This window comes from Falco cherrug, chromosome 5 (genome assembly GCF_023634085.1).
Source record: "Falco cherrug isolate bFalChe1 chromosome 5, bFalChe1.pri, whole genome shotgun sequence".
Lineage (NCBI taxonomy): Eukaryota > Metazoa > Chordata > Aves > Falconiformes > Falconidae > Falco > Falco cherrug.
Genome location: NC_073701.1, coordinates 90,938,808 through 90,965,013, shown reverse-complemented (window position 1 = coordinate 90,965,013; position 26,206 = coordinate 90,938,808). Strand labels below are relative to the sequence as shown.

Sequence of the window (26,206 nt, the reverse complement as noted above, 5' to 3'; positions counted from 1 at the left end):
CATGAGGTACATGTTGGTTAGGTTTTCCAGCCTGTACAGGTGCCTTTAAATGGCAGCACAACCATCATCTGGTGTATAAGTGGCTCCTTCTAGTTTTGTATTGTTTGCAAACTTTCTGAGGATCTATTCTGTCCTATCATACAGGTCATTAATGAAGCTGTTTGATATTATTGGCCCCATTTTTGACACCTGGGATGCACCACTAGTGACTGGCCTCCAGCTGGACTTTGTGCCACTGATCTTGACCCTTTGAAGCCAGCGGTTCAGCCAGTTTTCAGTCTACCTCACTGTCCAGTTATCAAATCTGTAATTCTGTCAGTTTGTGAACAAGGATATTCTAGGAGACAGTGTCTAAGGCCATGCTAAGGTAAAGAATAAACAACATCCACTAGTCTCCCCTCATCTACTGAGCCATGCATTTCATACGGGAAAGCTTCAGGTTGATCAGGCATGAATTTCCCCTTTGTAAATCCACAACGATGGCTCTCAGCCACATTCTTGCCTGTCATGTGTTTGGAAATATTTTCCAGGATTATTTGCTCTATCATCTTCTCAGACATTGAGAAAAGACTGGCCTGGATCCTCTTCCTTGCCCTTTCTCAAAGACAGGAGTGACACTTGCTCTCTCCCAGTCCTCAGGAACCTCCCCTGAACATCATGACTTTCCAAAGATAATCGAAAGTGGCCTCACAGTGACGTTGGCCAACTACATCAGGACTCACAGGTGCATTCTATCAGGTCCTATGGACTTCTGTATGTCCAGTCTGTTTAAATGTTTCCTTACCTGGTCCTCCTATACCAAGGGCAAGTCATCCTTGTTCCAGACTTCCTCAGGTGTGGGTCTCAGGTGCCCAAGATTCTTGAAGGCAAATCTTACCTGTGAAGACCAAAAGACAGAAGGCTATGAGAAACACAGACTTTTCCATGTCCTCTGTCACATGGTCCCCTTCCCCACTCAGTGGTGAGCCCATGTTTTTCCTAGTCTCCCTCTTGCTGCTGTTACATCTGTAGACCTGTATAAACAGTCTTCCCAGCAGACCCCACCCCAGCTAGCTGGTGAGTCTGCAGGTTTATCTTTGCATTTATAATCCTTCTCACATTCTTACCTCTTCACAAAGAGGTGATCATGTGTGACTAGCAGTTTGCCTGACAACAGCAAAGAAACTTTTCTCCTTATTTGTCATCAGAATGGGTGTTATTTGGTATCTTCCAGGCTCATTTTCTTAAAGCTTCTAGACTCTTAATAGCAAGCTGCTAAGCCATTTGCTTTACAGACAGCAGGAGCAGACAACTGCAGGTTTAAGTCACTGAAGGAACAAGTCTTGGTTGTGTTTCACTGGAGTTTTTAAAATTAGTTCTAATATGCGTTCCTTGCCTGTGCATCTACTTCCCTCAAAATGCAATTTTAGATATCAGAAAATACTAGAAAAATCCTGAGGCATTTAGCATAGAAATCTATCCTTCCTTTGCAGACCCCTACAAAGGAATTCTTGGTTGCAGCAGTTCAAACTGCACTATAAGGGCATTGCAGGAATGTAAATATGTAGAGGGCATCTAGAAGGCAGATACCCTCATTTATTTTGTTTTCTTTTTGTATGGCTGTTAGTCAATGGTTTTAATTCTTTTTTAGTGTAGTAAACTGCATGCTGTATGTAATTTTTCTGTATTACCCATTTCAGGATTCAGTTTTAATGCAATTTTGTGCGAACAAACTAGACAAGAAGGACTTCTTTGGGAAATCAGATCCTTTCCTTGTATTTCATCGAAGCAATGAAGATGGCAGGTAAGGTGCCTGTTAAGTATTTCTGCTGCTAAACAGTAGGCAACTTAGTTATATGCAGATGGTAAAATAGATTTCATTTTTTTTAATATTTGTCAGATTAAGCTGTGTTTCTTTTATGTTTGTTGGATTTAAGTATATCATGTTATGCAGTATAGGGATAAAACTATTGTAACAGATAGATCAAATATGGCAACTAAAGGTTTTAAGAGTGGAATGTATGATAAATATAGAGCACGATGAAAGTTAATTATAATAATAGTTAAATAGTGTTACCTTTGCTAAGATACAGTATGCCTTTAAATTAAATGGAACTCTCAGAGAAAATAGCTGCAGAATATGCTAATTCTCAGAAATTGTTTTAGATAAAAACATTTCATACTGCAAATTTGGAAATACCTTTCATATTTTTGACAAAGTTGTAGAAAATAGATTAAAAAAATACCTTAAATAGATGATTTTTTTAAAATATATTTTTTTACAAGTGGCTGTTTGCTGCATTCATACTTTAATTTGTTAAAATAGGTTTATCACTCTTAGTCTGCTCCTAAGACTTGACATACTAACTTCTGGTCAACATACTACTTCTGTGGCAGTCTACTGGTACATTAAGTTTTCTTGGAAACCGATAAGCCTCACATATAACACGGTATCAAACCAAAGGCTAGACTTGTAGGATACTACTTGTTTCAGTAGCTCAGCTGGCACAGTTAACATAAACCTGTATATAGGTATATGTGTGTCTGTTTCCTGCTCTTTTCCTCTTGGAGGAAGACTGTAGGAACAGTTTCCTGAATATAAGCTGAGTATCGTAAATTGCAAGCCCGGAGGAGTTACAGCTCCTTTGCGAGTGGCATTATGGTCATAAGTGGAATTTCTCTGGGCATTACTGGGAGTGGTGCTATATGCTGTTTCTCTTTGCCTTGTCATGCTTCTCCGCTTCCTTCCCGGAGGTGAGTGTTGAGCCACTGATTCTTTATTGCTCTCCTGAATACTCTCCTCCAACAGGAGGTTCAGGCAGTACCTCTGCACCCATGGGCAAAAGGATGCTCCCTTTTCTGTCTTTTAGCTTCAGGCATGTCTTCTGAATCATAGCCAGGATTAAAACATAGGCCTTTGGAACATAAGGAAGGTATTCCCTCAAAGGACAACTTTAGTTATGTCTGTATGTAGAATTTCAGTAGTGATTTCACCAGTGACCTTGCCTCCTATTTTCTTTTGAACAATTCAGTCCCCAAGATGAGGATTCAAAAGAATTATTTTAATCTTGCATCATTTAGAGAAGCAAAATGCATTAAAACAATTTATTGTATTTCACCTGACAGAAGGTGATCATGTTATCTCACAGAGGCTTATATGTTTTACCTGAGGCAGCCCCAGTTAAAATCTCATAAACATAAAATGGGGAACAAGAATCAGAAAGCCATGGCTTCCTTGGCTCAGTTTCTTAACCACTAAGCAGAAGTCAAATCCTTACCAGACCATTTTCTTTCTGGTGACTGATTCCTGGCTGTACAAGGCCTGTTTAAACAAGTGGGATGGAGACTGCTCTTGCCTAACTCACTAAATGGTTGTAATTCTTGTTGAAGTTTTGGGTAAAAATGTTTTAGGCTTACAGTTGTTTAGCACCCTAGTCTGTAATCTCTCTCAAACAGGTCTGTCCTCTTCAGTTGTCCCTTCTCTTTGATTTCACTGCATTTCTTTTTTTCTTATCTGAAATTTGACTTGGACATTGTATGAGTGAATACATATTACAGCTCATTTGATTCCATGTTTGATGACACAAAAGAAGTAAATAAATACAAATTATATCTTTTTTATTACAGTTTTACAATCTGCCACAAAACAGAAGTCATAAAAAATACATTAAATCCGGTGTGGCAGGCATTCAAGATTTCTGTCAGAGCACTGTGTAATGGAGACTATGACCGGTAAGCTATAGGTTATGCTTTCTTAGCTTAACCTTTTTTTCTCCTTACCTCATGTATTCTTTCATATGTAAGTTTTTCTATGCAATTCAGTTCCTGATGTTATTTAGGTTATTTAATCAGCATTTTGAAAGGATAGTATGTATTCAAAACTATTCATCACATTAGAGAATTTAGGAAAATAAAGTCAATATGGTAAATCTGTAGAAAAAGTTAGTGGTGATTTCTGGAAAAAAAGTTCTTTGGTCTCTCTGGTGTGATTAAGAAACGGTTACAAAGAAAAGACCAATTTGAATAATGGCCACTGTTACTAGTGTGCACAAGTATTTTTTAATAATGTTTCAATGGAGGACAATAACGATGTGTCTTCCTTGCATGACATTGTAATGTCAGAGGATGCTGATTAAGTAGATGAGAAGCACAGAAGTTAATCATCATCTCTTCAGATTTGAAGCTTTCAGTGATCCCAGGCAGAAGGATCCATCTTAGAAAAACATGGTAATAATACCATGTTTTTAACCAATATTTTACCAATAATAACAAACAAATTAGTTGAGGAACAATGGATATTTTTAGATTCCTTAAAAATGGATGTTAACATCTAATAATATCAACAGGAAAAATGTTTAACTTCCTGTTGATGACTTCTTGTTGTCACCATTCATGTTTTTGAAATGCATTTAGCTCTTGCTGTTATTATTAAGTACCCAGTTAAATGTCTGGTAGTTTCTCTCTTCTTCCTGGAATCTGGAGTACTGGAGTTATTTTAGTAAGACTCTGAAGAAGTACAGATTTATCAATTAGTCATAATACTTTTAGCAGTGTATAGTGTAATACTTAGTTTAAAAACGTGAAGGAAATATATGAAGACTAGACTAAAAATATGCATAATAGGTAAGCTGAATGTAGTAGATAGATGGATAGATGTGCTAAGGTTCGATTCAGCTTCACAGAGACTGTGGAAACTAGAGAGATGCAAAATGTACTGGTCTGGGTATTTCGAAGGCAAAAGGTCAGAAGTCTGGTTTGAATGCCTTTAACCCCTAAACATCTGTTTTATTTTATCACGTTGAGATCGGTATGATCATATCTTGTTATATTATATAACAGATATGAAAATATATAAGATACTTTATCTTACTGATTAAAATAAGAAGTAGTTTAGTATTGCATTTGTCTAACCATGAACTAATGTTCCCATCAGGAGAAGCTAAATCCTTTGCTGAAATATATTGCTGCTTGTAGGGAAATTAACTAAGAGTTTGCTCAAATTGATCATTTTCCCACGAGTGTGTCTTTGAAACAATCTTCAGTTTGGAATTTAAGTAGTTACTTTTCTACCTCAATTTTTGTTTTCAGCTTCCATGTACATGATTACCATCCATTCATGTACATTTTATGTTACCGTAGTACATGATTTTGCCATGTCATAACTATTGCATTTCTTTATCAGGCTGATGATAGACAAAATTCATTTTATGTGTACACTAAAATTATTTTAATTGGTTACCATGAAAGCCTAGTCTTCTGGGGAGGCATTTCTTGAACTTTTAATTTACTAGCTAATGCCAGGGGATAAACAAACCAACTCTTGAATCAACTGACTGAAACTCAGTAGTCAATATGAAGAAGCAGGAGAGTAAGAAGTGCTTATATTCACTAAGCTAAGCAGAATGCTTTCACATTAGTAGACTTAAAAATCTGTCTTTATAAGTCGCTTATTAAAAGGTCAAAAGCTAATTGACTTGTGATTTCTTTTTTTTGTCTGGGGAAAGTTGTATTTTTTTATGATTTTTCAGGGGAACGGCCATTTTTCTATCTTTCCTACCAGATCTTAGCTGCTTTATTTGATCTGTGAAACTCTTACAGTACTTGATGTTGTGTTCCATCAAACTAAAGGAAAAAGGGTTCTCCTACGTTGCTGACACTCTCCTTGTGAAGTACTTGACGTCAGCCATGTTGGTTATTCTTCCAATTAGGCACAATAGAAATACAGCAAATTCATAAGTTCATTCTAATAAAATAGAATTTTTAACTTGTATATGGGTTCATGTCCATAATGCATAAGCCTAACGGTGCTCATGAAGCTAGTCTCTGGACGCTGCACTGTTTATCATATTAAAGAAAAAATGTTTTCATAATAATTTTAAAAGATATTATGGTAGAGGCATTTTGAAATAATTGTGGCATTCCAAAAGAGAATTAAAAAGTGTAATAGCATGCCTCGAATTATTGTGTAACTACTGTTTTCTCATGTTGATTCTACTTTGAATGCTTTTAAGATAATGTGCTCAGTGAATGCCTTAGGAATTTAAAGGCTCTATGGAACTACATAATCCTGCCTACATGTTTCAGATTAAGAAATACTTGTTAGCTGCCATATTTATTCAAATTAGTGTCTGCTTATAGTCCAGAAAAAGCATCCAGAGACTGGGGAAGTTTGTTTGAAAAATTTTCTTTCTAAAGGTGAGGATTAGATTCCTAAAGTCAGCATGGTAATACACAGAAACACAAACCCCAGAAGCCTCTTTCAGATAATGACAGTCTCACAGATCAAATTTTGGTGCTCTGGGTTTTGTGATAGATAGGAATAATATTATTAGTAGGAATATATCACAGTAAACATTCATTCTGGTTTCAGGGAGATTAAATCTTCAGTTAGTGTATGCTTGAGTGAGCTCTGTCACTTTTCCATTGTGAAAAGGCCAGGATTTCCTTAATTTTTCTCAAACTATATAATCATACAGTATGCTTTCAGCCATCACAGGGATGGGATTTCAGTACTACAGTAGTACTTGGTATCTCTAGTATTTTTGTTCTTTCATTCTTTTAATATGAGCTCTCAAATAGCACTTACACACAGTTATTTTATGCATAAAAGTTTTAAGACTGAGATACCCTAAACCCCAACATTCTCTAACCTTGATTTCTTTGTAAATTAGATCTTTTAAAAACTAAAATAGAGAACCCATCCTCTAAACTGTCCTTTTAAGATAAAATAGCAGTTTAGAGAGAGCAAAATATCAGTGTGTGAAGATTTGAAAGGCCTTTTAATAGGTTGCATGTCATGCAAAATAGGTAAAACTCAAGGTCTGTGATCAATCTTTTTAATTTGAAATAAATTTCAGAAGAGAGGAGCTGTATTCAGGGAAGAATTGTTCTTGTTGAAGTTGTATGTCTGAAGATCATTCTCAGTAATTTATCTTGATAATCTTAAGGATTTATCTTATAATTCATGTTTTCTCGCTGAGATGATTTGGTTATTTGAACACAGAATCATAAGACAATTAAAAACTTAAGTCCCACTAAACCTTATGTAAATCTAAACTTACTAGCATGTCCTGTCTATCTTAACAATAACAGGTTTTGAAACTTGGAAATAAGATAATGGGTCTCTAGGGAAAAAGCTCTGTGATACTGCTTTTTTTACTAAATTGCATGTGGTCTCCTTTCAAGGGTCAAATACTTGGTGGGATAAAGTATGTTTGGACTCAAGAAAACTTCATTCCACAGAACAGCTTTCACTTTAAACAGTTTTCATTCTAAGGTAACTTAACCACAAACTGAAATTCCACAAGAGGGATGAAATGTTGCAAATGGTGTGGTCAGAGCCATTAAATCCGAGTCAGAAAGAGAAACTTCCAGGCAAAGCAACTCCTTCTGTGCCTATATTGGAATATCACATTAAAAATGTGAAAAACATCTAGGCGTGAATTTGTTCTGTGGAAGCAAATTATAAAGCAATTGCTTGGATTCCTATCCCCTCTATTAGTAACACAGACCTGATGACTTAATTTCATGTGAAACTGTTCTGAAGAATAACAGTAAGCAAGTAGTTTCTTAAAATATAAGAAGTCTGGAGGTGTTATTTTTTCTGTTCCATTTTCGTGCATTTTAGGCTGGATAGGATTCATTATTACTGATTGTTTAATTTACATATATGTACACTCTGTAGTAAAAGGAGATAAATAAAACAGTATGCTATCTCTGTCGTGATATGTTTCCTGTTTCATTAATGATGTTGATGACAGTACGCTCTATAGTATTTACATCTTAAGAAATCCACTACTCAAGTAAGTATGTAAAATAAGATTGATCTTGTGCATGGGAGACTTTTATTTTCTACATTCGTCTGTTTCCCAGTCATCGCTGAAGCAAGAATAGTTAGAGCCGTCCTCAGAGGTTCCCTTTACTCATAAGAAAACAGTTCATCTCCATATTCATCTTCCATTTGTAGCTTTTATATGTGTAATAGAGTCATAGAACAGTTTGGGTTGGAAAGGACTTTTAAAGATCATCTAGTCCAACGCCCCAGCTGTGGACAGGGACACCTTCCACCAGACCAGGCTGCTCAAAGCCCCATCCAGCCTGGCCTTGACACTTCCAGGAGCTTCCACAGCTTCTCTGGGCAACCTGTGCCAGTGTCTCGCTATCCTCGTTGTAAAAACTTTCCCTGATGTCCAGTCTGAAACTACCCTCCTTCAGTTTAAAACCGTTTCCCCTTGTCCTGTCACCACAGGCTGTGCTAAAAAGTCTCCATCTCGTAAGCCCCCTTTATTGAAATGACACAGTAGGGTCTCCCCGGAGCCTTCTCTTCTCCAGGTTGAACTACCCCAGCCCTCTGAGCCTTTCTTCATAAGAGAGGTACAGTCTTGTAAACGTGAAGTACTGCATAGGAGGTACATGACCTTGTTTTTTGGATCATACGTTTAGTTAAAACTGTTCCCGTATCATGTCTTAGTTTCCAGATTCACACATGCGCTGGTTTTGGCTGGGGTAGAGTTAATTTCCTTCATAGTAGCCAGTATGGGGCTGTGCTTTGCATTTGTGCTGGAAGCAGTGTTGATAACGCAGGGATGTTTTAGTTATTGCTGACGCCTTTTTCTGCCCCTCACCCCGCGCCAGCAGGGAGTAGGCTGGGGATGCACAAAGAGTTGGAAGGGGACCCAGCCAGGACAGCTGGCCCCAGCTGACCTAAGGGGTAGCCCAGACCATATGACATCGTGCTCAGCAATAAAACTGGGGGGAAGGCTGGCCAGGGGGCCACTGCTTGAGGACTGGCTGAGCATCGGTTGGTGGCGAGCAATTGTTTTCATTTGCATCACTTGTGTTTCTTGGGGTTTATTTCTCTCTGTTAATTTCTTTTCAGTATGATTTAGCATTATTATTATTTTATTTTATTTGAATTATTAAACCGTTTCTATCTCAACCCATGAGTTTTCTCACTTTTACCCTTCCCGTTCTCTTCCCCCCAATCCTGCTGGGTGGGGAGTGAGCGAGTAGCTGTGTGGTGCTTAGTTGCTGGCTGGGGTTAAACCGCAACACAGTAGCCAGTTGCAGATTCATCAGAAGGGCTCAAGAAACTGTATGAATCCATTATATACATAACATTTTTCATGAGGTGCTTCCCTGAAAATTTGCTAGTTACCGTTTTATACTGTGAAAAAATATTATAGATCCATGTATTATTTTGTCTGTATAATAATCTACTAGTTTGGCTTTCAATTCTGATTAAAAGGAAATTATAGTTAGTTTTCCTATTGAAAAACTGTTTGCACTAAGTACTTGTGTCTTGGCAGACTTCAACATTTTGTTACCCAGCTTGCCCAACAGCTCACTAAGAGGTGGGTGAGTATTCCCACAGTGTCCAGGGCAATCTGTCAGTTTGGGAAGCCTGGTACCCAAAGCCTGCCTCTGTCATGTTCCCTCCCACACCCCACAATCTGCTTGTCTCATTTCATTCTAGGAAGTCAGAATCATGGTTATGTTGTATAATCTGATGGTTATTTAGGGTAGCCTGATGAAAGAACTAAGCAACTCTCTCGATGACTTTGTAAGAATTAAATAAATAAATAAATAAAAATGCTGTGATTTCTGTCCTCTTTGGTCAGTTAACCAAGCAGCTGCAGCCTCTGTTGAGAGCTGGGGGGAGTTTAAGAGTGGAAGGGTGCAGTCTTTAAGGAACTATAAATTCTTTCATCTGCAGCCACAGCCATGGCCTTCACAAAATCTTGGGTGATCCCACACAGGTTTCATTTTTCATCACTGCACAGTGTTTAGAAGGGGCTAATACTGTCTACCGTATTGAAGTTTGATTGTGTTCTGGAGTAGCTATTTTCATTTAAGAACCAAAAATATGGAGTAGAATTCCTTTCTGCTTTAAATGTGCTTTACTTCGTAGTGTGAACGTTGCTTTTACTCTCTACTGTGCTGCTTAATAATTTTGTTTTACAAAGGCCCTCTCAAACTCTGCATGCTTCTTCTCAAATTTGGATGTATTACTTTTTTCTGTAAGATGTTATTACCCCGCAGCAGATACCCTTTTCCAGATAATAGAATATACCAAAGAAAGCTTCACAATAATTTCCAGTTCATTAATGTTCTTAAAAACCTTGATAATACTTTCAAGGTTTAAAGATTCTTTATAAAAAACACAGAAAATTCAGAGCATCAGCAGGTTAAAATATAGTGGTTAAACTTCCAATGTGTTTAATTGTTTCCTTAGCTTCCACTCTATTTTACTATTAATTCATGAAAATATGTAGGGTAACCTGAGTGACTTGCTATTTTCTGCCCCATGAGAAATGACTGGAAAATTCTGCCTTCTGGATTTGGCACAACTGATGCACCCATATGCTATTAAAATGCAAGAATTAAATGCGGACCTGGTACATTTTAATATATGTTTTAATAGGCTTGTATTGCTTTGTTGTTTATTTTTTTAGGACAATTAAAGTCGAGGTGTATGATTGGGATAGAGATGGAAGGTAAGACATTAAATCTATTGTTAAACCTGAGGGTTATCCATGCATATTTATATATGTGTTTTGAAATGTGTAGATATACAGGGCCAGAACAGGTCTGGAGAATGGTATTTATCAGTATTCAGAGGCACAGATACTGAAAAAAAAGTATTGCTATCATTCTGTTTTATTTTGCAGTTGTGGTAAATGCTGATGTATTAGCCTATTTCAAACATGATGTGTGCATGTTGATACATGGAAGAAGCAAGATAGTCTGCTTTGTGATCTGCAAAATCAGTCTTGTGAACTTCATGTCATCAGTTATTGTACGTGTATGAAGAGAGGCAAAATCCATTTTATAATTTACTTTCCTTTGCTTAAAACACTGCTTGATAAACCATTGCTTTTCAAATATGATAAAATGCATGACCCTGTAATTGCTACTTCATGGTTGCCTAGATATTGCAATGTAGAAACTACCTATTATCATAATTTCACATTGGGTTTGAATGTTCATTTCCGTGCCTGTCTTCATCAAAACGTTGTTGTAAACTCTAGAGTTGGAAGACCTGGGTTTTAAATAGCTTGTTGCTAGAAAGAGAATGGTGGAACGTACATGGAATTTCTGTTGCTAAATTCAAGAGGAGCAATCTTACTATTCAAGCTTTCTGTCTGTAATGAGTGTACCTCTTTTCTGAAGAAATTAGCCTTTCAATTTGCCTTTATTTTGACAAAGAAAATAGAATTATTTTTTATCAGACTGGATTGATACTCCTTTTAAAATTATTTGAGCTTGTATCTTAATACTTTGGTTAGAAACTGTACTCATGAATCATGGTACTAGAACTTGTATGTAATATGTTGATCTCTCTTTATTTTTAAGTTGGTCTGTCTGAATTATTTCCTTTTGCTCTCAAATTATATTTTTATCTATATGGATATGCACATACATTTGTATTTTTAAAACAATATTATTACAGAGTAATGTCTTTAATATTGCTAATGCAATTTGCTTCTAGTACTATAGCTAATGATATTGTGCTTCTGTGGCCCAACAGATCTTGTAATCATAATGGGCAAATTTATCCTGTTCTGCCATTCATTTCCTTGCTGACAAGGTCCAAAACCAGTTTCAGCTTTCTCAGCTTATACTTTTGTCTTTTTGGTTCCATCATGAAGCCTGGTGATTTATAAGCATTCTTATCATGCGCTTACCTTCTGTAAATACCTGCTAGTGTAAATTCATCCTTCTTGATTAGATATTCCCTGGAGAGACAAAATAACATTACCTGGTAATTAAAAATACAAGGATTGAAATTAACAAAGCCATGTTAACAAAAAAATCACTGCATCACTATAATGATGAATTTCTATTAATGTCCTCTGTTCCTCACTTAGATTTGCTAGATCCTTAAAATCTGTGATATAGCTACACTTTTGTGTATAAACGACAATGTTTTTTTAAAGTAATCTAATAATGACAAAATATATTGCCAAGTTAAAGAAAATAGAATTGTATTTTTTTAATGTATCAAACCCCATGTGCCATCCTATTTCATCCAAAATCTGAAACTGAGGTATGATTAACAAGAAGAGAAAGAAATCTAACAAAGAATATTATGTAGCTGCAATTCTGAGTGAAATCTTCAATATACTGTGGAATTCAGGCAATCATTAGCCCCTAGATTCTCCCAAACAGTTTGAAAGATTATCTGCTTTTGCGCACAGCCCACTCTGAATAGCTATAAAACTAATATCTAAAAATCAAAAAGGGAAGGATAATATTTATACGTATTCCTTTTTATTCTAATTCTGTGATAATTTTTTTTGCCTTTTGCTTTCTACCTTTTCTGAATTTAGAAACAGCAGAACATGGACATATTGTATGTTAAATTCCTCATAAAGATGAGACAGCACTCATCTCATGTAACTTCAGACAACGTAAAAATCAGACAACTAGATTGAACTAATCATTTAAGCTACTTCAGTAGCTTACCGGGGAAAATGGTCTGATTGAATCCATCCTAAATGGAATAAATTGCCAGCTGGTGGTGCCTATGACTTAGTAGTGATGGTAGCAAGAACCTAAGTGCCTAATTTAACTTTGAAATTGTCAAATGTCTCTGAAGTGGATCCCTTTAAAGAATTAGTCTATCAATTTTTTGCACAATGTTCCTGTTTATATTAATTTCCATCTGCGATGGACTCTTTGTTTATAAGCAATTGTTATAGTTAGTAGCTGATCACCTCACTATGCTGAGTCTGTTAGCTCCAGAGATGTGCACACTGGGCAGAAACAACCTTTGAAAGATCATCAGAGAGCCTACTAGATAGCAAAGCAAGTTATACAGAGTATTGCAGGTTATTCTGCAATCAGTAAGGCAACGTTACTGTGCATATATACTTGATTTCTGAATCTTGACTTAATTTGACTCTGACTTCTTGAGTCTTGACTTAGAGGGGTTTTTTCCTTTTCCCCCATTCTGTGTTATCTATGCTTTGAAAAAACAGCTCCAGGGTACTTTCGATTGAGCTCTTACTGTCATATTAATGAATTACATTGTTAAGAGTAACTGTATATTCTTAGCTCTCATTTATTTTCCAACATGACAACTAAATTTTTCAACAATTTCTTGACTAAAAGCAATACAGGACTGTTTTAATATTAACACTACTAGTTATTAAACATTTCTTTGTCTCAAACCAGTTTTTGCACAAAAAATGTCAAAATACAAACCACTTGTTCTAATTGATACCTTCTATTGCTTCGAAAAGCTGTGCCAAACCCCCAAATATTTGATGGTATAAGAAGTTACAAAAGTAGTTTTTGTTACTTTGGACAAGCTGACTTGTGTGAAACAGAGTGACTGGGTTTTTTGTGTGGAGTGTCCTTATCAAGGAAGTACTTGCAGACAGGTCTTACAGAAGGAAAAATAAGGGGATGTGCAGCCTTACCTCAGCACATCAGCAGTACTCTGATGTTTTCATTTCTCCCTGAAGACTTTTTCACTAATTTCAGAGAAATTGTTACTTAGCATACATGATGCAAAAGCTATTTCACAGTCCTGATTTTTATGATCTGTTATGCAGAAGTGGGTTTCTTCTTGAATTTTAAAACTATAAATATTACCATGCTAACCTGGGGCCACCAAAACATTCATCTGAGAATCTAAACACTGATTGTAAGTCTCACATTCTAGGCTCTTTCACATTATTTCTTGTCCTCCATCTTCATCCTCCTTGTCCAGCTAGATAGTTGGATTTTAAATTAGTGCACTTTCCCCCTTACTCATCGACATATTTCTAGTGATGATTATCCTTTCCTCCATTGTTTTTTTCCCTTTAGATCACTCAAAAAATCAAAGTTAATACAATTCTGAAAGTGATGTTAACACTTCAAAGCATAGTGTCAAAAGTGGAAGATTTAGGAGGATGGGGTTCGAGTGATTATTTTATGTGCTAAAAGTCTCTGATTCAGTGTTCTGGTATCCCAGTCATGGACAAAAGTCTTCAAGTCTAATAATATTTGGTGTTAGGAAGGCAAAGACAATAACTTACTTGGATTCTCAGTCTGGAGACTAATAAGATCCATTTGATGAAGTGTGATCATGAATACTGGGAGGGATCAGTGCCTTGTTTTTCTTAATGAGTTATACTTCTGGCAGAGGCAAATGTTGTCTGAATGGCACTCATCTTTCAGAGCCAATCTAGTGGAGGGATGTACCTCCATCTGAATACTGAGTGTTAAGTGTATAAGAACATTCAGGTTGATGGTCTTTTACATGCAGAGAACTCTGAGACTGGTTATATATGCTGGTACATTTTTAACGTGATTAGTCAGAGATTCGAATTATCTTTCTACCTCAGTTCTTGTCAGCCTTTGTATATTGCCACAAGGAAAGGAGGCCTTCCTTTGTCTTTTAGAATTAAAGAAATGATTACTTTTAAGCAGTACAGATATTTTTTTCCCCCAGAGACAGCCCTATCTGAAATTGCTTATGTTTCCTGTTTGCTACAGCATTTTTATAGGTAGCCACTGAGCTATTATTTGAATTTCTGCCTTTGAAATATACAAGCAGACTTGAAAATCTGAAGTAAGAATTGCGATGAAAGGGAAAGGTTCCTTTTTAACCAAGGTGCATTTTTCTCCAGTGCCATGGTTACCCAAGATTAAATACACCTTATATGCTACAGCCTATATAGAACTCAAGTTCCATAGCCTGTATGGATGGCTTCCTCTGTTCCCCTTATTAAAATACTCATTGCATTCTGGAGAGCTTTTAATCAAAAGAGATGATACCTCCAAAATACGTTTCTTCTTATGAAAATTCTTTGTCTGTCTCAGAAGCAATTTCTGCATCTCCTAACTGTAAGGGGACTGTTCCATGAGTGGTGGTCCCTTCTGAATCTGAGTAATCAGGAGTATCATCACCATATAGTATTTCCCAAGCTTCCTTAGGATGCTTTACTTATTTCATATGCGTTAGCATGATGACTGGAGCTTTTAATTGTTTGGTTTACATATTTTGTGAATTCATGCTGGTTTCAGAAACTGAGGTTTATATTTGGAGTTTGATTTTTTTCATTTCATTTCAGTATGAATAAACCAAAAAAGAAATACCATGTTGCTGTGGATTGTTTCCACTTTTCATCTTCTTGCAACATTCAAATATATTTAAATTTGCTTTTAATGTTTATAGCTTAGTTAGAAGTGTGCTGTATTTCTTAAAAACCAGATTTACAAGTAACAAAGTGATGAAACTTCGGCTTTCTATTCTAGTTTACCACTGGAGGGAAGGTAAAACTGTTTCATAGCTCACAGATGTGGAGTCAGAGTGTAGAGGAGATACAATGCTTTGTAGAGGGAACAACTGTGAGAACGGAGGGAGATGAGGCAGTGGGGAATGGGAAGTGGAGCAGCAGTGAGGAAAGTTTGTCTGGGAAAAGTGGAGAATGTGAGCAGGTCTTGTGACGGCTGGGAGTTGTGTAGTCAGCCGTTAGGCATTCAGCCCTGTGGTTGCTTCCATTCCAGGTACTTGTCTGAGATAGGAACCTGCAGTTCAGTCACTTCTGGCAGCCCTGTGGTTTCTGTGCCCTAGCTCCTTGACTCCAGCCACCTATCTCAAAGATGCTTCATCCACTACGCTCCCTATGGCCACCCTGCTCACAGTGGGTCCTTGGCAGCATGCCTTCCCCTGCTTAAGAGTTGACAAAACAATTCTGAAAACACGGGTGACAGCACAAGAATGTCGAAAGTATTTTTGGAGCAGAAATAGAAATTAGGAAGGGGACACTTGATAACCACTGCTTTAGTGTTTGGTTAAGATCTGCTTTCCAATGGTGTCTAATACCTTAAGCTGTGTAGCCCCAGTGATTGCTTTTCTCCTCCCAGATGGGAAGACATAGCAGCTGAAATAAGCTTTGGGTCTGCCCATAAAAGTACCACTCAATGTCACGTTGTACAAATTGGTAGGACTCGTCTTTTCTGGTTTAAGTTACTCCTTTCACACTTTTAATACCTCCCTTTCTCTCACATAGTCTCGCACACAGTTCAGAGTCTGTGATGCTAGTGGTCATGCAGGGAGAAAACCATGATAGTCTTTGATGGCCCACTCTGGTTTTTCGGATTCTGTAAGCTTACACTGGGGTCAGATCACTGATTTATAGTCTAGTCCTCAGTGGTTACTAAGTGGTACAGCTAAGTTAAGCAGAAGCCATCAGAAAAATTTAAGTTGATACTCTTAATCTCTAAGTTTTTATTGCTAATAGAGTGAACACACAGCAGAGGGGGAAATAAAGATTTTAAAGCAAATTATATCTTTTGCCATTGCTTCTTTTTTGGGTATCAGTTCATATTGGCTGTGTTTCTCCTTTTCATAAATATATGTAATACATGTTTAAATTACTAACTGCTGTGCATTTGATTTGAAACCTTTTTTTATACAGCCATGATTTCATCGGAGAATTCACAACAAGTTACAGAGAGTTGTCAAGAGGGCAATCTCAGTTCAACGTATATGAGGTAAGTATTGCGAGTTTTTGCTCACTTTCAGGAAATAAAAGGAGAACACTTCTAATGTTTTCTTGGCAAACTGGTCAAATCTGCACAGTGCTTGTGAAAATAAAACTTTGAAATTATTTCACATTTCTCCTTTTAGAAAGAAGAACAGAGAATCTAAAAGTGTTGCTTCATAAAAAGATATAAAGTGGGTATGTGTGCATGTGCATGCACACTGGGCTGTGATAGGGCAAGAAGAGCACTTCAAGCAGCTGGGTTGGTATGACATAACTTGGAGTAAATAGTGGGTTACCCCCGTTTGTGTAGGAACAATTTGTCATTTATTTCTCCTTTTGCCAGCTGTTACATGCATTGTATACTATTTTCTCCTCTCCAAAGAATTATCTGGTGATGCCTATATTCAGATGCAGAGTCACATGCCTTTGATTTAAGTGCAGGCTTCAGCATCTTTAGAGTTTTGATGCAGGGTTTACAAGTGACAAAGAATTTATCTTACTTATTGGTAGGGTTTTTCATGTGGTCAGTTACTACCTTTGCTTAAAAATTTGCATCTCATTTCTGGTTTAGGATTCATACATCTGTCAGCTACTGGGATTGACAGGCAGCTGTCAATTCAATTACAGAGTTTTATATTGTTAGATGACATCTAACTGTGGTAAGACCTTATTGAGGATCCACATTCCCTCGTAGTCTTTTTTTTTTCTCTTCTCTGTTTTCCTCAGGGTCTTGTGGACAAAATTGTGCAGACTTGTTTGTTTGAGCTCTAATAAGTCCCTAGTTTAAGACTTCTTTCTTAATCTGAGATTATTGGGATTTTCAAAACAGGAAACTTTTCTTTTCCAGGAAAAAAACTTTACTGAATCTTCAAAATATGCTGCAATTTATTCTCAGAAGCAATAAATGAGTTTGTGCAAACAAAAATTGAGATGTAATTTTGGGCATTTTTTTTTTCTTTTTTTGGAAAGGTCCCTTTAAAAATTGTCCCAGATTTGGGCACAAAAATTGACTGCATAAAAAAAAAGAGTCTGAGCATTAAGAGTCCTTCATTAAAACTTCATTTTTAAGTTAATATCCCAGAAGAATCTCAGTCTGGAATAATAAATGTATCGTGAAATTTCAAAATGTGTTCAATACGGAGAGGGAATATGAGGAAAAGATTTAAAACGTATTTTGTCACTGAGAAGAAGTGTCAACTTAGAGACTTTTCCTAGGGAAATACATTACGTTCTGGAGTGTTAAACTTCAGTTTATGTTTTCATAGATCCAAGAAATGTCTTATTCGGTTTTGAGTCCCCATTATTTTTATGCAGGACTTAGATCATTTCAGCTTTATCTTCAGTAGGTAACAGTCTGTAGTACCGTGACCTCACATACTGCAAATGTGCTCCCCAGCTAGAAGCAGTACAGGTGAGTTAGGGTCATGGAGCATCTGAGCTAGTAAGTTCTGCCTGGATTGTCTTAAGTCTCATGTTCTGGTGCTGATACAACATGGTTATCCTCCTTTCAGGACCAGAGTCTACCTGCATTATGCTGTGTGCGCACACTGGCTCGTCTAGGTCTGTGTCAAGTGTCTGCACTGTATTGCATTGTGTACTTGGAGTTGTCTTCCAGAATTCCTGTAAAAGGAATTGGTTTCTTTCCCATAGTAAAGCAATGTGGAGTGTTTCAAGTTCCGCCTCTTTTGTTTTTGGGGTTTTTGTCGTGTGTGAGTGTGAGCATGCATGCTTGTGAGTGATAGGCAACTAAGTGTAGTTGCCTGATTGCCCTGTGTTCTTTTTACCATTCCTTTTTCACCCAGCAGTAGCCTAGTGCTTAGGTACACAACAGTACCTAGGCATCTATCTGATTCACCATTCTGATGATAAGCATTCTTGATGCATTGGCTCAAAATCCCACAGCTGTCTTGTGATGCAGATGTGGTGGTGGTGTTTGGGAAGAGGTGGTCGTCTTTAGAGCAGTGTAACCATAAAGAGATACTTACTCCCTGCAAGGGCTCAAAAGCAGCAATTTTCACATGGAAATAATGCATGTGTTCCGGACACCTGTGTGAAAATGTATGCTAAAGCATTTTGATATACGTATGCATATGTCCAGCCATTTGTGTTAAAGCTTTTTAGCACCTTCCATCTCACACATGCTCATAGGCAAAGTGTATGGATTCCACCAGATATTTTCAGTTTCTCTAAGGTGAAGTACTGAGTCTGTAGGTTTTGCTCTGTAGGTCTTTCATAGCCTCACTTACTGAGACTTGCAAAGAGCCTTTGCTTTATTTGGACTTCACTATTTTGCTGTCTTTCTCGGTCAGTTCTTCTGTCATTTTTGCTGCCTTCCATTTCTGGTTATGAGCATTCATACAACACGAGAAAACTACTGTTTACGCAAGGTACGGTCTGTGCTGTATTTGTTGTCCTAAGTTGTTCATATACTGGGAATAGAGGAACCTTAGAAGAGTCTGAGTATGAAGTTCATATTCAGTACTTCAGATCACAGAGTCATGAACCCAAAGAACTGTGTGTTACAGGTAGACATTTTTGGTGTGCATTTTTTTTTTTTAATGATTTCCAGGCAGTATATCTGTCTGATAACTCTTTGACAGATCCTTTATGAAAATAAACTGATTATAAAATATGAGATCTTTTGTCCCTTTCAGAGTTTATAAATAGTATTAAAGATAGGAATGGTCCAGTTTTGATTTTAGTTGTGTTTTCTTTCACTTTGAATAGGCTATAGGCTCCTCTCTAATGCACTTACAAGGTGTTTGTATCAGTTGAGCAATGAACATAACTCAGGAGAATACAGCATCTGCCAAAGTGCCTAAGGGAAATATAGGAAAGGTGACAGTGCATTCTGCTAGAAATTGCCTCCATTTTGCCTTGCTTCTTGGAGCCTTGCTCTTTTGGGTTAGACCTTGACTCTTATCCTCATGCGATAGATTGCTGTCATCACACGACAGTACAAATGCCCATTCCTGGGTCTGATTACCAGCAAGATTATTCTAGTTAAAAGCAGCCCTCTCTTGGAAAATGCCATCATATACAGAGCCCTCCCACACTCTAGAAGTTCTGGTAGCGTAAAGTGGCTTCTCTTAACTGCATCAGCAGTTTCAACCCTTGTCTTATATAATGCAGACCAAGTACAGGAACTGAAAAAAAAAAATAAAGAACTTAGCATTTCTTTTCCCTTGTTGCTTTGAAAGTCCCTGAAAGTATTTCTTCTTTCCGGTATTCTAGAGGTCCTTCCCAGCTTCTACCTGGGGCATTGTGTGTGATATTTTTCTTGGTATTTCTTAGCAACTCTATCTGTGATCAACATTGTTGCCAAAAGCCAAGATTTTGATCTTATCCCTCCCTCCCCACCTTCCCCAGGGGAAAGTAATATCTAAGTCTCCCCATCATCAAAAATGGTCATTTGTACTATCTGAAAAAACAGGAATTGTTTTTTCCACCAAATCTCCCTTTAACATAGTCTTGTTAGTATGAACATCTCTTCTTCCAAATTAGCAACTAATTTGCCTTCAAGTTATATTGCAGGTAATCCAGGCATTTCTGCTATGTGATGCCACCTGGTGAGGTGTGGATTCATATGGGCTGTAGTTCCTTTTGGGATGGTTCCATGACTAGCTGTCTGGAGGCTGCAGTTCTGTTCCCTTTGTCCATTCTGGTAGGGGAGCCTATTCCTGAATGTAGACTCACAAAAGTGTTGGGATTGGTGGAACTCCTGACCAGCTTGTCTGCAAGATCTTCATTGATGCAATCTTAATCCCATGGGCTGGAACTTCTTTCAGTTCTGCTTCTCCCAAGGGTGATTCAGGTGTAAGACAAATCCAGCTAATTAGTCTTGGTTATCTTGGTAGACAGTTTAATTTCAAGACCTCTTATCTCCCTCAGAATACATACTTAAGGCCTTCTTCCAGGTTTTAGGTATGCTTTTTGAAGGATTTAGGTTAGCTTCCACATTTGCACCATGAGTTCCAGCATCATGCAGTTTCCGTGCCTGGTGTCTCTCAGAACTGAAATGTGTTTTTTCTTCCTCATGCAAGGATATTCTTGCTAATAATGAGAAGACAAGCCTATGTGGCTATAGCCTTGGTTTTGTTCTTTTGTATTGGGTGCAGATCTTTGTCATTCGTTAAGCTATCCTTTAAGTCGTCTTGGACTACTGCCATTAAACTTCCAGTATCTTATAAAATTTCATATTCCTAATATAGGTGATCACAAATATGATGATTTAAGCAAGCATGAATGCAAGGTACGGAAAAAGGCTGCTCCAATTATATGCTGCACTTTTATTTTGAAGATGAACAAAAATGCTACTGTGCAAAGCAGGACAAAGATAACTGAAAGCCATAATTTTTTTTCTTATTTCGATACAAGATCAACCCCAGAGTTACTGTGATTTACAGCGGTTTCCTATGGATAATGTCACAGCAGAGATTACTGTGTGCAGTGAAAATGTCCTCTCCTGTCGTATCACTGACATGACTCCTACCCTACCAGGAATATTCTGTCATAACATCTTAAGTAATTTTGCAGTTTCTTAAATATAGTATCAATACCTTACTCCCAGCAATAGCATACATTTCCTGAGCATCTCATGTTTGCCTCCCCACATTACAATCCTCTGTACTTTGGTAGTGCTTCTACATAATCAGTCTATGCAATATCAGCATAAAAGAGACTGGACAAATTCTTTTGTAATTGTTTTGTATTTAAAAAGTGACCCAAGGCAGATAGAGAAATTTGTATTTGTGTGGGTGTTCCATATTTTCAGATTGCTAAAACAAGCTCTTTTCAGTTGACCTCTTTTAGTAGGTAAGAGTTCATGCATCTTCCTAGATTACTGCAGGGGTGTGAGACTTTCAGAGGCTAAAAAGTAGTGTTTTATTTATAAAGTGATCTGAAATTTGAGACAAAACCACATGAATGTTACAATAATCATAGTACCTGGAATTGCAGGAGAGAGATAAGCCATCATTAATTCATCTTTGAGCCCAAGTAGATGCCTTGTTTTCCCATGATATTTCACTCCAAGCTGTAGTGCATTTCCTAGCAATTCCTAAGAAGCCAATTGTCAAGTTAGCTGAAACAGAAAGTGCAGATGCATCTCCATTTTGGCATTTAATGACTGCTGGCAAAAAATATGCTGCTAACTCAGGCCTGACCATTAGATTCTGGAGCGCTGTGAATGAAGGGCCACAGGGCAGGCAGGCAGTCTGTTACCGTCACCTTCCTCTTCTGGGCAATTGTCAGCAGGAGCCACTTTCTGGCTAAGATTCTGGTTCAACAAGAATTACTGCATTGTTTGTAAACCACCGTTACACAGATTTAATCCATTTCTCACCAGTCAAGACACTGTTAATAGGAGGGACAGGGGTTATTGGGGTCTTTTTTGAAGTGTTGAAAGGTTTATGTGTGTGTAAGGCAGTACAAGCTTTGAGGAACACTTACCAGATGGCTGTGTGGCATACTGGGGGGAAAGAGTCACTCTCGTGTAGCCTGTTTGGAAAGACCTCAAATGGTAGTTCTGTCTTTATGCCTTACATTGCACAGAATTTCTGTGACCTTTAAATGTAAATTCATTTTGGTTGAATGGAGAGAATTTTTGGAAGACATGTATTACTATGTTTCCAATTTTCAGGCAAAATTGTTTAAATATTTTATAGCAGTTTAGTGACTAAGATTTCAGCTGGGAATGTTTTCGTTCCTTGTCATTCACAGAACATCTGTTAGTACTTTACAGTAAAACTTGGCAGTAAGCCGCAAGGATTTAAGTTTCCTAGTTACGTAGGAGATAGTTGATCGACCAAATAAACAAAATAATGTTTTGCTTCCAATTCCATGTGCAATTTTGAAAAGAGCAGGAGTATGTTTTAATGTGTATGCAATGAAACTGACTGAGACTTGCCTTTGAATGGGTAGGTATTCAGAAGGGAATCAATTTTTATTGATGACGACAGTGAGAAATTGTATAGGTTCCAGACATTCGAGAAAACTGTTAAAGGCTTTGTGGTCCAGTTCTATGAAGATTCTTGTGTATGGGGAGTGCGTTGAGCCCCCACAACTCCTGTACATCAGTCAGGTGGTGACATGTGCCATTTTCATGAAATTACTGACCAGTTTCTATTCTGGCACAGTGTGATCTGTCCCCCCATTTGCTCTTCCTGTCAGCCTGTCATTGCACCAAACACAGAAACTAGGAGTAGAACAGCTCTCATTTTTCTCAGATAATACTGAGGAGAAGATGGAAACATTAACTGGAATGTGAAGAGGTGTATTGTGAGATGAATAAGCGGTGACACAGTACACTGAAACACTGGAATCAGGAATGCAGAAAAATGCAGAATCTTGTAAAAAATCAAAGACGTGTTTCACTGAGCACTCAGATTTAATGAACACTTTCCCTTCTGTTGCCCCAGTCCCCTATTTGTCAAATGTGACTAACAACACTGTCTTACCTAGCAGGTGCCATGAAGATAAATTCATCTGTCTTCAAGGATGTATATAACCCGGCACTGAGGGGCCTAAGTAAACAGTATGCTGAATAAATTTCGAGTTCATTGACAATAGACTACTTTCTGCAAAGTATCTTAACACTTATCTTTATGTTGAATCATAAATCATGCAGCTTTAATATTTGTGTCTGTGTTTCTAGGTAATAAATCCAAAGAAAAAAGGAAAAAAGAAAAAGTATGTTAATTCTGGAACAGTAAGTAAATATATTTTATGTTACTGGATGCTTTTCTATTGAAATGGAGTATAGTTGACTTGTAATTTAACAGGATTAGAATAGAACCTTCTGTGAAGGCCACAACAATAAAATATTTACTGTTATACCGCATTTATTTTCAGATTTTTTTAATTTGAAGAGTTTGATAGAAGCTGTGTCCAAGTGTGCTGATAAGTTGCCAATGATTTCCAAAATGAGTTATACCAACATTTCAGTAAAATTCTTGAAATTATTGGACTACACACTGTTATTTTTAATGTGAAACAGATCTGCACTTTTAAAAGTAAATTTTCTTCTTAAATTTAATTGCTGAGCTAGCGTCAGTAAAAGCCAGTATGCTTATCATGGCTAAACCAAAAAGAGTCAACATTTTTAATTACCAACAGGTTTTTTTTTAATTTTTGTTGAAAGACCTGTTAGTATTGTTTGGGATGAGAGTTTAATGTCCTTTTGTTCATATTCCATGTTCGGTTTTACAAACCTTTTGCTAGCAATGGGAATAATTCCCTTCAGCACTTTCTCAGCTCCGTGTTCTGGCATCCGTGATGTTCAAGACATCTTTTACAAAGAAATTAAGATAAACGTTGAAGAACTGTGTATTGGAAAACATAATCAGATATTTTGTTCGAAAACACATCCAGCATGTGGGGTTTTTTCCACGTGAACGGTTCCACTGCAGTCAGTAGGAGTACTTTCACTCTGAACTGTTGTCTTGAAGGAATGTTTTGTCATTCTCACATTGTTGTATAAGTCTGTTCACCAGTAGGAAAATAAACACTTATTTTATACCTCTGCTTTAAATTGTAAAATATAAGCAGAAGCTGCTTGTCCATGAAAATTTACCATATAAGACTGATTCATTAGATAATTTATTTTTTGCTAACATATTCCTTTTACTACAATTCAGCGTGTTACAATAAAGTTCTATTATGCTATATTAGTAAGTAATAAACTTATCAGAAGTGATTATTTTAAATCAATACTAAAAGTAACTGTACTCAAAATTGTAGATATGAAAACTGGCTTAGGGTACAGAAGATTAAAAAATGGATTTACATATTCAATTTCCCTATTGATTTTGGTTTAAAATATTTCAAGACCTTCACATATACCTGTCTGCATTTGAAAGAATGTGTTTTACTCTTGTTTGGACAGACAAAATCAACTATGTCTTTTTATCTGTTGCTTCAATTTACATGCAAATTTCCAATAAACAGTTGTTAGCAACTTTCCTTCTTTGCCAGTGTTCTTTACTGTTGGTTTTGTAATGTAATTTCTTTTATTTATCAAATCCTCTTTGTCCGCGTTTACCCTTACTTCTGTTAGTCCTTCAGGCTTTCCTTATGCTTCTCCAAATGGTCACTTTCCGATGTGTTTGCCTGCAGTTTTGGGTTTTTTTCTTCCTGTCATTCACCCAGGATACTCCTTATCCCACAGATTTCTAGATTTTCAAGCCAGGTACCAAGAACATCATTCTCACTAAGAGGAAGTTGGCTTCTGGAGAACTTTAAGTAAAGTGGGTATAGATCATTGACTGCTAGCTCACTGCTGCTTTTAAGAACTATGTACATGCAGTAGCCTTCTTAATTCATTATTGCGGAAAGGGTCATTTTTAATTCAGACAGGCAAACTACATACTAAGCAGAAATGTTTCAGAATACATGGTTAGTTTTGAACAAAGCAAAGTAGTGAAACTTAAAATACACTGTATAAAACTTGGAACATGGATAGTCAATGCCTGTATGAAAGTAAACATTTGGCTGCTTTGGAAGGATGTTGTGTGTTTCTGTTTTTTACCTTTTTAAATCAGGTTCAGTGAAAACATTTGCTTAAACTAATTAGGAACGAGATGACCAGCCGTAATAACAGATTAACCATTAAAAGGACTGTGTGCAGTGGGAAAATGCACATATTTCAGTCTTATATGCAAGACTACTGGTAGTCTGGTAGAACTTTGTTACGGTCTTCTGTTCTCAACTAGAAGGGTAATTTGATGGGTTTAGACTTCGTAAGTCACTAAGATTCACAGAGAACTTGTGACAAAGGAAGTAGGATAGAGGACAGAATTACTACCTATAGTCTCATTCTGAGTCCAAGTTTACAACATAGGAATATTTTCAGGTTTTATATTTTGCTGCAGTTAAAGGCAAATCAAATTTTGTGACAAACTTCCATCCTCTTTTTATTCCTTGTATTATTATCAGTGAATTTGCTTTAAACAGTTACTTGAACAGTTTTCACCGACTACCTGGTGCACTTATGTTGTAAGAAAGTTTTGTGTCACTTTGTAAATAAAACAAAAATAGTTTGGATTTAATTCTTTGCTTCATAAATGTTATGTAATATGTGATGATCTTAAATGCAGGATCTTTTCCATTTGAGTTTATACCTCTATGACTCATGTTCTGGGGATGCCAGTCACACCCTCAGACCACTGTCTGTGTTTTTGACTTTATCATTTCTGAATGAGCAAAGCTGGGACTGAAGAAAACTTTTTTCTTTGCATCTTTATTCATTCCACTTTAAAATTTTAAATATATTTCATATATATATATATATGTATCATTTACTAGTTTTTTGCATTCTTGGCTTGCATCAATACTCAATACCACTTTTAATGTGAGGTGAGAAATGATATAAATAGTTGTAATTGAGTTCTTTTAATGGTGTTGAAGTACTCATAGGATAGATGCATTATAATCTAGCCTGTAATATTCATGTGTAGATGTAGTGCACAGTGATCGGAAGACATACATCTGGTAGACTGCCCTGGAATACAGTCTTCCATCCTTTAGCTTAAAAAAAAGGCAATTGTAGTAGACTTCTAAATTTATCTCTTCCCTTTCAAGAACGGCCTATTGAAATAGTTTCTTTTTTTTTTTTTTTTTTTTTTTTCCTCTAATACTGTAGGAAATCACATCTTAATGATACAACTCCAAAAACATTTTGCTTATGTCTCTACTGGTTCAACTGGGAAATGACAATTCATGTCTGACTCTCTTTTATTTGC

At 36.9% G+C, this 26,206-nt stretch overlaps 1 protein-coding gene across 5 annotated transcripts in view; it reads left to right on the top strand.

Moving 5' to 3' along the window:
• CPNE8 (copine 8) overlaps positions 1–26,206 on the top strand; it is a 110,296-nt gene that overhangs the window by 50,212 nt on the left and 33,878 nt on the right. For 2 of the 5 annotated variants that reach the window (XM_055711318.1, XM_027815414.2), the window contains 5 exons: positions 1,680–1,783; positions 3,607–3,711; positions 10,434–10,475; positions 16,398–16,473; positions 23,122–23,175. In XM_055711318.1, the coding sequence (XP_055567293.1) occupies positions 1,680–1,783; positions 3,607–3,711; positions 10,434–10,475; positions 16,398–16,473; positions 23,122–23,175 (381 nt within the window). Of the gene's footprint in view, positions 1–1,679; positions 1,784–3,606; positions 3,712–5,067; positions 5,519–5,539; positions 7,778–10,433; positions 10,476–16,397; positions 16,474–23,121; positions 23,176–23,318; position 26,206 lie in introns of those variants that run through there. The other 3 variants (XM_055711319.1, XM_055711321.1, XM_055711320.1) reach the window with 3 other exon arrangements.